The sequence below is a fragment of the Hippocampus zosterae genome, chromosome 17, assembly GCF_025434085.1.
Source record: "Hippocampus zosterae strain Florida chromosome 17, ASM2543408v3, whole genome shotgun sequence".
Classification (NCBI taxonomy): Eukaryota; Metazoa; Chordata; class Actinopteri; order Syngnathiformes; family Syngnathidae; genus Hippocampus; species Hippocampus zosterae.
In genome coordinates, this window is record NC_067467.1 from 9,627,861 (window position 1) to 9,641,937 (window position 14,077).

Below are 14,077 nucleotides of genomic sequence, written 5' to 3' on the forward strand. Positions count from 1 at the left end.
ATGGGGGTGTCACCCTCATTCAATTGTCATTGCGGTCACCAAAGTCATGTCAGGAATCCCGCGTGGCGAATAAATAACCTGACAAATGACGTTGACAAACAAAACAACCACGTTCATGCTGCCGTTTTTTCGGAAGTGCAAGTTTTGATTTTGATAAATTGGCAAACTGATCTCAATAAGGAAGTTTCCCGAAAGTTTCGGATTGTTCGTAAATAAATATTTCTGAAGATTCTTGCCAAAGTTAGCCGCTCTTAATTAGCATAATGCTTTCTCATTTTCCATATAGGATAAAAAGAATGTCAGATCATCACTAGTGGGCAATTTCCACACATGCCAAAGTATTGACTCTGACCTTACCAGGACAATCAGACACTTCTTGCCTTTTTTAGTCATTTGTATTGAGCGGGACGGTCATTCCATTCTCAATGTTTGAAACTGATTTCCAAGAAAGATTTCTGAACATCAACTATCCAATCGTTGGTAACTTGGGAATGCAAGTCACAATAAGCAAAATCTCACCCAATATCTGACTGACTTTCATAAATATCAGATGTCAGTACTATTAACAAAAGAATCATTGAGCTACACTCGTTTTTCCAATAACACGATATTGCCAATGTGTGGATAAAGACAGGAAATGAGCCCTTTATCGGACGTGGGTACCCTCGACAAATAGGTGATGCTAAATTGTGAAGCTTTTTTGCCATGTAACTCAATATAAAATGTTGATTAATTTCAAGGCTAATGTAAAACAGAAGAAATTCTCTTCGTCTGTACTTGATCTTGAGCAGTTTTCCCACAAGCGCATAAGTTCTTTTTTTTCTTCAAAAAAGTAAATAAAAGATTCTCAGTGTGACAGGAAGCTGCATTGTGTCTAATAATAATATAAAAACAATGAGCTGCATTTTGGCTAAGATGTTGACACCGGCTCTGCGCTAATTAGTCCCAGATGTAAATATACACTACGCAACAAAAGAGACAATTATCGGCTCTTCGGGCTGCGGCGGTCCGATGGCGTGGAACTGATGGCTTCCTCACAAGGTCGGCAGCCTTATTTACGTATTTGTTTCATTTCATTATGCACCACTTCGCCCCCCCTCACCCCCCCCCCCCCACCCCCCCACCCTCCTGTGATCCATCGGGCCTTCATTACGTGTGTCACGCGGGTTCAAAGTGATCCAGTCTTTATTAAGTGGCGAGGGCCCGCCACTAAGAGTGCCTCACGCGTCTCCGTGCGAGCCATGTAATGAAGAAATCAGCAAGGGATGAGAGAAAATGAACTCTTTCTCATACCTCTCCGTCCGAGGCCGGCGCGCAAATAAGTGCTCGCCATAACGAGGACAAATCAGGTTAGAGGGGATGGAGCGCGTGTGACACGTGAAAACGATTAAGCCCCGAGGGGAAGGGCGGCGGCGGTGCAAGCGGCGGCCTAAATTGACTGAAAAGACAGGCAGCGTTTCTTCTCGTGAATTGATTTCTACACAAATGAGGTGGAAAATGGAAAGATGGGACTTTTTTATTTTTTATTTTTTTGAAGGCAGGAAATGTGAGACCAAACAATAACGGGCTCCTCCGCCGAGCGTGAACGCTCGCCGGAAGCCTCGCGCCTTTCTCGCTGCTGTGAATTTGCATCAAATTGTTTTTTTTTTTTTCATGCGCTTCTCTCTTTCCCGCCGGGCTGTAATTGGCGGTTGAGAGAGAGAAGGGAGAGCCTCCGCCTGAGGTGTTCTGTTGTTGTTTACTACCACTCAAGTCCCGGCTCACCTTGGAACGGCGGTGTTAGTAATTAGCCACCGCCTCTGGTGACTATCAAGGGGCGATTTGCGGTAGGATCACGCGGCCTGCCTAATTACAACGGGCCTGAGCGTCTTTATTTGAGACGGAATAAACGCCGCTTGCCTGTGGAATCAGCCACTGACTTCTCGCTGCAACAACTCACTGCGCAAAACACAAAGATGCTTTTCTCGCCGTTCGAATTGCACTCGCGTTGCGTCAACCACAAACTCGGTCTGGCAGTTTCGGGCTTACAGAGGAAACAACACTTCGAAGGTAGAAGTCAATGGGGAGCCCCTGCAAAAGGTGCCCGAGTCCCAATCACAATTTCAGGGCATACTCTGTTGTCAGATTCAGGTGTCAGAAATGATTCCGCTGACCATCTGTCAACTAACGCTTGCTTTGAAATGTACGCTACACTGTATCCCATTATGTTCCGCTTGACAACCTCCCGGCTCCACCACCTCACAAGTTCACCCACCACCCTGCGGAAAAGAACTCTCACACCATCGACAAATTCTGACTGCATCTGATGAAACCCCAATCTCTCGTAAAGTTCACGGTTTGCGGGCTCACGCCACCCTGTGGTCGTATGTGCAGTCTGCTGAACGATAAAACTGACTGTTCGATTGCCCTGACTGGTTTGGAGACAACACTTTGGAGACCAACAATCAGGCTTCGGGTTACGTGCGAGCCTGCGGGAGCCCCCTCGGACCATATCCGAGTCCCCATTACGAGATTAGATATCCGCTCTGTCGACAACTTTGTGCCCTGCAATCAGTCCTCTGTAAACCACCCAGCAGATCCTCCACTGAATTTTGTTGAACCGATCCCCCCCACCCCCACCGCCCTCCTCCCTCATCGACAAAGTCTAACACTGCATCCATTAAAAATAAGCTTGGGTAACAATGCTTTCCTGGTGCCTGTCGGTTTGATCGTTACATAAATTCAAACTAGATATGCATGAAACCATCAACCTACGATTATCAGCCTGGCAGTTTTGGACCCATAAAGGAAACAAACAGGTTGAGTTAAGTTGGAGCCAGTCTGAGTCCCCCACGAACTACACCCAAGACCCTATAAAGGGATTAAATACATTGGAAGCATTGAACTATCAACCACACCGACCCAACAATTTTGCAGTGCTGATCACTGTGATTGTCTGTCTGAATTGGCAAAGAAAGCTTTGGAATGGAACAACAGAGTTACGTGGGATCAGCGCATCCACAAAACTCAAGTTCCTGCTCAAAGTCTTTGTCGGTGCAGGCAGCTTTGGCCATTAAGTACAGGAGGAGGTCTGTGTGAGGTAGATGCGATCTGCGGCGGCACTTCCTGCGCAGCAGGCAAAAGAAGCTCTGCTGAGAAATTCGGAGCCGGAGCCATAAAGCTGCCCACTCCATCAGCAGCCCCCCACCCCTTCCCCTTACCACCTTCCCTCCTGCCTTCCCGCCTGCCGCAGCAGCGCAGATTGATCAGCGCACTCCCATTTGAGTGATTTCCCTCCGGATCCAAAGCGGCGCAATTAGTCGCCCGCTGTATTTTGCCTTCGCCGCTGACCCGCCGCCGCACGCATGAGTCAGAGCTGCACTCTGCCGATATGAGTTCCTCCTAAGAGCTTCTCTATTTGCGCCGCCCGTCTCCTCTTGGCCTCCCGACGCCGCTAAAGAGGATCACCGATGGCTGGCGGGCGGCCAAGCGCTCGCACCTGCAGAGATAGACGAGCCTTTTGCGCAGACACCTGGGGTGTTAGCGGCCGGCGGAAACTCGCCGCGAGTCACTCCCGGGGCCCACCTGACCTTTGTGGTGGCTTTTGCGAAGAACAAAAAGTCCACTCGGCAAGTGATCTCCTTAAGTGACACTTCCCAATTCAATTTGACACCGGCCGCATGCCGAGGAGACGCCAGCCGGTGCTTCTCCTCGTCCAGGATCAATAAAAGCGGCACTTGCTCATACCGGAGGCCACATTTGTGTGTTGAGCCTTGGAGGAGGGACGTACAGCGGCGGGTTTCAAGCGCACGTGTGTCTCTTAGGCTGAATCATGTTTGTGTTGATGTTTGTACATGTTTTTATGAGTTGCCTAGTTGGGACTTTACAAGCAGCAATCCAGGGAAAGATGTGCCGCTATCGTTTTCAGCGCTCTCGATTATCTCGAGACTACTGCGAGAATGAGCGCAACTCCCCGTGTCTGATTCCGCCGGCCTCCTTCTACTTCTTCCAGTTGGGTGACTCGTTTGTCATGTACGTCAGAGGACAGCCAAGATCACACGAGAGCCCGCGCCTACTTTGTGTCTAGCTAACAAGCCCTGCGTGCCCCTCCCCCCCTTTTTTTCCACCTCGCCACTTTCGCCTCGCTGCCCTCTTACAGAATCGCTGCCGAGCTGCTTGAATGGCGTTTCTCCTCTTCTTTCTCCTTCTCCAAGTGGTTGTATTCGCTTCGCGGGTCCGACTCAAAGGAAAGCTGCGGGCTAGGGCCAACCCCGGCACTCTCAGCGCACGTTTATTTTCTGGCCCCAACCCACACCAGTCGTTGGTTTAGTAGAACACCCGCAACACACGACAACTATGAAACGGTGAAGGCCAGATGTGCGAATAAGGTATACTGTATGCGCAAGTCATAAGTCTCGAGCTTTAATGTTTTCAAAGCAAGTCACTGCGGTAAAAAAGTTGTCAAGGTGTCAAGGGGATAATGGGAACTGCGGGAAAAGTTTGGATGCGGAAACCTTGCCCCACCCTCCTCGAGGGTGTGATGCTCCTGCTTCTGCTGCTTATGGCCACCATACATTATCCTTTGCATATCTGGGTCCAGCTTGCGAGGAAACCTAGCCTCCCCATTGTCTGGACTTGATCCACTTCTAGCAGCCTGACTATGAGAAATGATCCTTTCAGCATGTCCTAGACCTTGACAATTATTTTACCCCACCAGGGGATTTGACAGTTTGATAGTCGTCCTTCCGCCGTGTCCACCTCTCTCAAGATTTCTTGTCCGTGGTACTCAGGTCAGAGTCCTATACAGACCCCGTTCAAATTTGGTGTGGTTTTAAGAGCGCTACAGATGTCAACATAGGCCTCAGATGATATGTCTTTGATTCTGTCTGCCCTTTGGGGTGGGTGTTTTCCCTTGACCATGCATTTCTTGCTTTGGCTTGAGCCAGGATCCGTTTGGTAGACCGCAGCACGTGACTATTACCGTATTGGCCCAAATATAAGACTGTGTTTTTTGCACTGAAATAAGACTGAAAAAGTGGGGTCGTCTTATATTCGGCGTCTAGACATTATACCCATTCACGACGCTAGATGGCGCCAGATATCATTGAAGCGAAAGCTGAACTTGACTCCCCAGGAGGGAGAACCCCTGTCACGAAGAATAAAAATGAAAAATAGCGGTTAGAAAGAAAAGAGAAGAACAGAAAATGGAGAAACGTAGCGACAATCTGGAGAAAAGTGGGTCGAGGATCGGCCTGGTTAACCGGCAGCTGAGGAGAAGTTATGATGTCATTTACATTTCAAAAATCAGAAGCCATTCATTTACGAATGTGATTGCACTTTTGTTTACATATTTAAATGTTCAAATATTAAGATTTGAATGCGGCAAAATAACATGCTTTTTCCTCTCAAATATATTGTTATAATCATTTGTTTCAGATGTACTGTTATTATTTTCTGTATAAAAATTAATTTCATGTTCAAAAAGTCTTTTTTCAAACTTAAGTCTTGAAAAAGAGAGGTTCGTCTTATAATCAGGGCCGTCTTATATTCGGGCCAATACTGTAGATCTGTTCTTGTTTTGGTTTGGGGTTTTTTTGTACTGCTGAGATTTTTGTTTCTTAGGCCCTCTTTATTGTTGTTGATGAGGAGGATGATGAGGCTGCTTTAAAATCCAACAGCTGTCAGACCAGCGGAGCCGGATGTCCTTTTTTTTTTTCGACGACTTTTGTGCTTGAAGAAAAGAACAAGTCGGGAAATTTGCCAACATCAAGAGCTTCCTTCAAATGAGGAAGGCGTGTTATATAACGCCATGACTGGAGGGAGCGGCAAAGTAGAGCGCAGGGGTAGATTAAAAAAAAAAAGTTACCGCATTAAGAGAGAGTGGTAGGAAGGGCGGTGTGAAGGGCCAGGCTGCATGGTAGCTTCAACCTCTCAAGGCTTCCCTCCTTTCATTTCCATAATGGAGCGCCGCCTTAATTGGCCGAATGCGGGCTTTTTTTCCAACTGCCTTTTGTTTGCCGACACGTCTGCGTGAAATTATTTCCACTACATTTACAGCGTAGCATTCCTCCACGCGCTCATTAAAACTAACGCACCTTCCCTGACTGGCCGGGCTGCAGCGAGGAATAAAATGCGTTTATCTCCCGCCTCACCGTCCCCACTCGCCTTGTAAAGCAGGCCAACTCCTCCCGTTATTTTGTTTTTTTCCTGCCCTCATAAAGCTGCTCGCCTGCCAGTTTCTCGCTTAGCCCAAAGAGTTACGTCCGGTGTGCTTTTCTTTAAATTGCGCCTGCTTGTTATTGGAATCTGCCATTATTGTTGCACCTTCTCACAGTTGGATGTCCGCTCCGGCAGCTCGTTAGCACACACGCTAACGGTAACGACGGCACACCCGCTAACAGTTAAGCGGCGTGCGAGCGCATTACCGGCGCGGCTCATGATGGCGTTGCACCGGGGAGCCGGGCTGCATGTTTGCAAATGATGTTCGTCTGGAGTCTGCTTGTTTGTCGGCTCTTAAAGCGCACTTGCGAAACTCAACCTCAGTCCATCTGCTGCGATCCGCGGGAGAAGATTATTGACTTTAAGAGCTACAAGTTGCCTCGCAATTCAAGGCGAGGCACTCCAAGAATACACTCCCCTTAATCCGGCACTGCTGAGTGGCTATGTATAATACAATACACTCCATCTTTATTTATATATTGCCCAAAATCATGTATTTAAACTGGAATGAGGTTTTACGAAACAAACGACTGTGAACAGATGATTAACAGTACGCGTGTTTTTTGGACTCCAGTAGTTCTGGGATGGTCTAGTAGTTCACAACTGAAGGACTTCAGTCAACGCAGATCTGAAGCACAAGTCAGGAACTGTGCTTCAGATATTCATTTAACGATTCACGGGAAAGCATTTATTCATTTAATGACCACCGTTTCCGAGAACTGCTTCACATCTCTCTTGCATGGAGTCAAAACCAAGTACAGTGTGACCTACACTTATGAAATTAATTGGATCTGGAAGAAAAAAAAATCCTCGAAAATGTAAGGTAGAGACACGTTTTCCATATAAATGTCCTAATCCGTTTCAAGCCCCGCCCCCTCCTCCCAAATTCAGACATGTTTTCTAAAGCATAAAAATGCATGAAAATATGGAACAAATACATGTTACAATTAAATGATTGCACAATAAATGAGAGTTGTGCATCATGTAAAAAAAAACCAAGAGCGTAATTATCATTTATCTGAATGTGGGAAGCCGCAGCAACTGCATGAACCGGCTTTTGGGGAATTAGTAACATCCAGATTTGTTGAGACAGGTTAAAAAATGTTGACTCTAGCTTTCATGATACCTCTGATGAGCTCAACGGTACGAGCAAAGATACTTTAGATTTCTGTTACTACAACGCCATACAAGTATAAACTAACTTTGTGATGTCTGTTGACATTCAGTCATTGAGTGGCATATTCCAGATCGTAAAGTGTCATCAGGGAGAAGAATCGGCGGTGGCATTGAGGTCAAAGTTTGTAATGATCAGAAGAGGACGATCAATGTATTGATCGTCCTCTTCTTCTGGTGCTTTGTAATGATCGCCGTGGACTTGGCAGGCGAGGGGTCGGGGTGGGGGTTGGGATCCTTTGGGGACGCTGTGATCTACAACATCCTCCGTGTTCATTAGCGCTGATCAAGGCTCTCGCTAACGGCAGGCCTGATGCGCCGTGATGGCTGCTGTTGCGTCGGTACACGGGGCGCCGCCTCCGTGATGCCCCGCGATCGCGTTGGCACGTCTCTAATGGCCGCCACTTTGATCTACGCTAAATCAGTGATTCACAACTGCCGCGGAGACTGATCCAATCGCATTTAATTGGTCAGGAAATGATTATTTATTTACTAGCAAGAATGTGTCTTTGTTCAGAGCAAGATTGGAGGACTTAACTTTTGCCTTAGCCCGGCTGGGCAATTATACAGTACGGTCGCAACTGGTGATCGATAAATTACAGGCCGGTTACGATAATCATATTTGAGCATATTTGCTTGATCGGACGTGGCAGAAATGTGCATGACAACAGCCAGTCGACCTTCTCCTGCTCTCGTGTCGTTTGCAAGTTGAAGAAGTAGACGGAAAAATAATAGTTAAAAGTGAAGGAAAGCTGAGGGCAGCAAAATAGTTTCCAAATGGCCAGCGTTTCTCGTTTGTCTTGTTAACGGCAGACTTTCAGCTTGAGTTTGAAGGCATTTGCATCCAGATCGGGTGAAGGGTGAAAGAATTACAACAGATTTCCACTTTTTTTTATCGTAGTGAGAGAAATGAACAATCGGAAATCAAACTTTATTCATAGTTGGTTGCACATCCTTTGCAGTCAATTACAGCCTGAACTCTGAAAGGTATCAACATGACCAGACGTTGGATCGCATCCCTGGAGATGCTCTGCCAAGGGCCTCGACTGCAACTGTCTTTACTTGCTGCTTGTTGCTTGGGGGCATTTTTCCCTTCGGTTTCGTCTTCAGCGAGTGTATGTTCAATCCAATTCACTTCAGGTGATTGACTTCGGCCTTTGCACGCCATTCCATTTCTCTACCTTCAAAAACTCTGCGGTTCCTTCCACGCTATGCTTGGAGGTCATCGGCACTGTGAAGCGTTTTGTGACGAATATGAGCTGATAATCCGGTTGCTTGAGATGCTCGAACTCATCCTGCTGGTTTTCTGAGCAATCACATCATCACCAAATACATAAGAACCAGTTCCATTGGCTTTACTGATGAGGTAGGAGCAATCAAATAATTTCCTCGGCTGCTCTAACTCAATTTTCTTTTTTTGTTTGTTTTTATTTTTCTGCCATCTGTCTACCAGGGTAACCAAGAGGCCGCCAACCCCCCGGACGCCATGACCCAGCCCTACACCGCGGCCCAGTACCCCCCGCCCCCACAGAACGGCATCCCCGCCGAGTTCGCCGCGCCGCACCCCCTCCCCACGCCCGACTACAGCGGGCAAAGCCGCGTGGCCGAACACGCCATGACGCTGTATACACCCACGCCCACGCACAGCGAGCCGGCGCCGGGCACCGACAGCAGCACCCCCAGCATCGCCGCCCCCGCGTCCGTACCGGTCAGTGTCGCTCAGCACCTGCAAACACTCTTCTCCACTGGCCACCAGCAAGTAAACACCTTTCACTCTTCTTTCTTGACTTTTAGCCACGTCATTCTTAACATGCGCTTTTTCCTTACAGTTGACATTTGACCTGTGTGGGGGAGGGCTTGGTGGGGGTCGTGGGGAATTTTTGGAATGTGAGGGGAAACCGGAGTACCTGGAGAAAACCCACGCAGGCACGGGGAGAACATGCAAACTCCACACAATTCTACGTATACAATTAAATTGATGGAGAAAGCAGAGTAATATAAAGTTTTTAAAAAATGTAGAAAGCATTTCCCAGTTCATAAGACTCCATGCAACACAGGTGTGAAGCAAATATAAGTTCAGTTCTTGAGCAGAAATACGTTTTTCTTACCCCTTGCATCAATCATTGCGTTGCCATACCCAAAAACAGAAAGTGAAAATATTAGAACGTCTGTTCACATGTCCCAGAAGTTGCAGTCTATGCAACAAAGATGTGAAGCAGCAAGAAAAATATGCAAGTAAATATTTGTTCACCGACTGACAAAAAGGATCATTTCGATTCACCGCACCCATTTCAATATTGTTAAAACATTGTGAGGTTCTTTCTCTGCAATTCCAAGGCCTTTTTTTTGTATAAATGTATTGATATATTTATTTTTCACCCTATGACTCTTTGATATAGCCGTCTTATGGAATACACACTTTCTAACCTTGCGCCTCATTAAGATTTCAACTGAAAACATTCATAAATAAACAATAGATGTATAAATATATATCATTGCATCTGAACCCGCACCGTGCTGAATATATGCAACACAAACGCGCTTTTATGCATTCATACTTGAGTACTTGTAGCAGTCACATGACTGTGTATAGTGTATATATAGTGTATAATTTTCTGCTTACTTTTGCATGAGAAGCAGAAATGTGCATTAAAGCCGGCCATGCCGGAGAGCCGAGCGCCGTTATCGGGGGTGTTGCAGTCCACATGAATGATTTAGGGGCTTCCGGATCTCTCTCATTGTGTGTGTGTGCGTGTGTGTGGGGGGGGGCGGGGGGGGGGGTATGTGTGTGTGTGTGTGTGTGTGTGTGAGGAGGGCGTTGGGGGGTCTCGTTCCTGCGAATGCGCGTGAGCACTCATCAAACATCCTGGGAACTGATGTTAGCAGAATGTCTGGCTCGTTCGTGGCGCAAAATCTGTATTTTTTTTAAAGTGAAAATTGTTGATGTGAAAAATATCAAATAACTTACTGTGAATAGGAATGAATGATTTCTGTGCATGTCAGTGGCATCCAAAATCATCACTCTTTAGACAAAGTGCTAAGAAACCAGAAAATGCAGCAGTTGCAGTGGCTTCCTGTATTCAGATAATACATTTTCAACATTTAAAATAATAAAATTGACCCTCACGCGTGTGTATTGACCAATCGTAGAGATGTTTCGAAAAAAGTGAAATTTACCAAATTGTGACAAAAGAGATTCTTAGCCTGACACCAGTGATATGTACATTTTTCTATACAGTATTTTCTATATGTGTGCGCGCGTGTGTGTGTGTGTGTAGGCGCCACCACAGAATTGGCCTTTTTAAGCGGCGGGCGAAGCTTTGCTGTCCATAAAGCAGTCCTCCTTTGCAGCTTTGCGAATTAGTTTCAATTCTGCATTTGCATTTGCGCTACTTGAAATACTTTTGACCCGCGGCTCACCCCGGGCGGTGGGAAGATGGAGATAAAAGCCGAGACGTTTCACGCCGCTAAAGCTCAGCAACGCGTCCGGAAAGAAGAGTAACGTCGATGGAGATGAGAACCTTAAGACCTGCTGGCTACTCTTGTCTCTCTTGAGGTGGGAAAACACCTACCGAGAGAGGTCGAAGCTTGGCTGCCGCCTTATCTGGGTCAGGCGCACGTACACACGCGCACTCGCACACGCATGCACGTCGGCTACGAACTGTTAGCTATAAGCTGCCCTCTTTCAGGATCGCAATTACCTTGACATGCGGCGTGCACGGAAGCATATTATATGCTTTGACTTAATGCCCCGGAAATACAAAGCTACCATTCTACAGTGAACTCGCGGTGATTGCGATGGATTCATTACAGTTCCCCTCACAACTCTGCCATCGAGACCATATAAATATTGTTTAAATAGTTACTCCTGTATTTTAAACTCATTGACACACGCTTTGACATATAAAGTCCCTTTTTAAAGTATTTCTAAGCGAAAATGCTCGGCTATCATAACATTAATTTGAGGAAATGAAAAGACTCGCTCGCTTTGCAGCGCTCCGCAGAAGAGGCACAGCGTGCTTGCATCAAGCTGTTTATTTGTCAACCCTACTTGATTTTTACTGTAAAACTGACAACAAAAGAGAATTTAACAATGTATATTTTAAAACCAGTATCTTCAACCAAACTATGTAATTTCCTATGCGTCCGCTAGCCGAGAATCAAAATAAATGCCATTACACCCCGACCAATGCGGCACACAAAATAACAATTTAAATATTTTTTTGGATTTTTAGGATAAGTGTAACACAATTTTTTTTTTAGAAAATAAAGGATCCATTTCCGGGTACAAAAAAGTTACGAAAACAACAAAACAACTGAAATATTTTATTTTTTGGAAAGGATATGCTGATATCAACACAGGATAAGTCCTGTGCTGCAACATCACAAAATAATATCATGTTACCAAAACTGACCTAACATTTTAAGGAAAGTTAAACACCATGTAGGCGGCCCGGTAGTCCAGTGGTTAGCACGTCGGCTTCGCAGTGCAGAGGTACCGGGTTCGATTCCAGCTCCGGCCTCCCTGTGTGGAGTTTGCATGTTCTCCCCGGGCCTGCGTGGGTTTTCTCCGGGTGCTCCGGTTTCCTCCCACATTCCAAAAAATATGCATGGCAGGCTGATTGAACACTCTAAATTGTCCCTAGGTGTGAGTGTGAGCGTGGATGGTTGTTCGTCTATGTGTGCCCTGCGATTGGCTGGCAACCGATTCAGGGTGTACCCCGCCTACTGCCCGGAGACGGCTGGAATGGGCTCCAGCACCCCCCGCGACCCTAGTGAGGATCAAGCGGTACAGAAGATGAATGAATGAATGAATAAACACCATGTAATTGGTCCTCTTTTTAGGAAACAAAAGATTTATGTTCCAAACTGAATATTCGGATTATGAAAACATGTCCCGTCACACCCGTCCCGATGTAACAGCTTGTGTTCTTTTTTGGAAGGTACAACGTACAATAGTTCTTGTCTTCTGAAAAAAATTACATACCGTCTACCACTACGGCAAAAGGCGTTTGTGCCATCTCGGAATACTAATGCCAAAAACAAAACTGGCAACAACAAATCCCTTCACTATTCTCATCTACGCCTTCACGGCTCACGATGCAGTTTAACACGTCGAGCCATGGCGCCTTGTCGGCTTGGTTTGATTTACAGTGCTCTGTTACACCAGCCAGTTGAAAGCCGACAGAAGCGGCCCCCTACCCTCTTTGCCCCCTGCTCCTCCATCTTCATCTTCTCCCCCTTCCGGACGCCTCACCGATCCCCGGCCGTCCGTCTCTTCTCTCGCCTTCGCCATCTCGCAGCGATTCATGTGCGCCCCTGCCGGGAAAAGAGCCTCGGGGTGGTGCCCCCCCCCCCCGGTCCCTCCACCCTCCTCTTCCATCGACACATCCACCCACATGAGTGGGGTGGGGGCGGATTATCGGGGTGTAAACAGAGAATCTAATCCTCAGGGTCTGGTGACGTGGTGGCGCCCACCGCTGAGTTGCGGGAGCTTTAATGGCACGAGCAGCCCGTTTGCTTCGGGTGCCGCTGCCACACGAGCCCGAGCTCCTTTTGATTTCCGAAGCACAGATTGAAGGAGCAGATTCTCAACAGAGACCCCCCGTCTCTCCATCCTCCCCGCCCCACCACCACCTCCCCTCTTTGCTGCTCCCTTGACGCCACTTTACTCTGTTCAGCTCTTCGACTTTTAGACTTAAAAAGAAGCGAGACGTTTCTCTGACGTTTGTTTTAACGAGTCCTCCCTACTTTCCTCCCTGGCTGGCTCGCCATTACTCACATATCCTCATCTGCCCTCCAGAACCGGACCTCGAGGGTAGCCATCCGCAACCACTGTGCCAAGAAAAATATTACTCTTCTTATACCTATGCCAGTATATACACAGTATATACAGTATGTATACCGGATATTTTATGAATGGCAACAGGTAGATACCCGGGTTAATTGTACCTTCTGCTATCAAGTGAAAGAGCATTTCACTATATGTTGCTCGTATAGATAGATGAACAAATATACCGTACATTATAAAGTGGTGTCTTGACATGAGTTACCCAACTTATGTGTTTTTTTCGTGTTTTATCTAGATAGATAGATAGATAGATAGATAGATAGATAGATAGATAGATAGATAGATAGATAGATAGATAGATAGATAGATAGATAGATAGATAGATAGATAGATAGATAGATAGATAGATAGATAGATAGATTTTTTTTAATGGTTTGCAAAAATATTGTCATACTGCCCACAGGTGGACATGACATGCACACCAGAAGGAGCAGAACAATGTCCATTGAATTGAAGCAAAAAATGTTGCAGAAACGTTTACATTCTTTACATTCCATTGTATTATGCAATTATTCAAAACTATTGTTGTTGTTTTTTTAAACAACAAATTCAGATACGCCTCATTTCAAATCCAGCCTCAAAACACATGTGTTTAGACAAGCCTATTCACTCGGACCATAAAGCCATTGTTTTTATTCATTTATTTTTCTTGTATTTTTTTTTCTTATCTTATTTGATGTTGTTTTTAACATTGTATTCGTGATTTTAGCTGCTTGTTGTAAGGTGTCCTTGAGTTTCTAGAAAGGCGCCCTAAAATGTATTATTATTATTATTATTGTTTTTTTTAAACACACATTATTACAAATTAAGAACAAACTTCAGATACGGCGCTGTTTGCGTGATGTGAAAGCCTTC

At 46.0% G+C, this 14,077-nt stretch overlaps 1 protein-coding gene across 9 annotated transcripts in view; it reads left to right on the top strand.

Moving 5' to 3' along the window:
* The window catches only part of LOC127589340 (RNA binding protein fox-1 homolog 3-like), a 277,061-nt gene that overhangs the window by 222,004 nt on the left and 40,980 nt on the right, over positions 1–14,077 (top strand). For 7 of the 9 annotated variants that reach the window (XM_052048458.1, XM_052048456.1, XM_052048453.1 and 4 more), the window contains one exon: positions 8,825–9,130. In XM_052048458.1, coding sequence (XP_051904418.1) covers positions 8,825–9,130 — 306 coding nt within the window. The remainder of the gene's footprint in view (positions 1–8,824; positions 9,131–14,077) is intronic. The other 2 variants (XM_052048455.1, XM_052048460.1) reach the window with 1 other exon arrangement.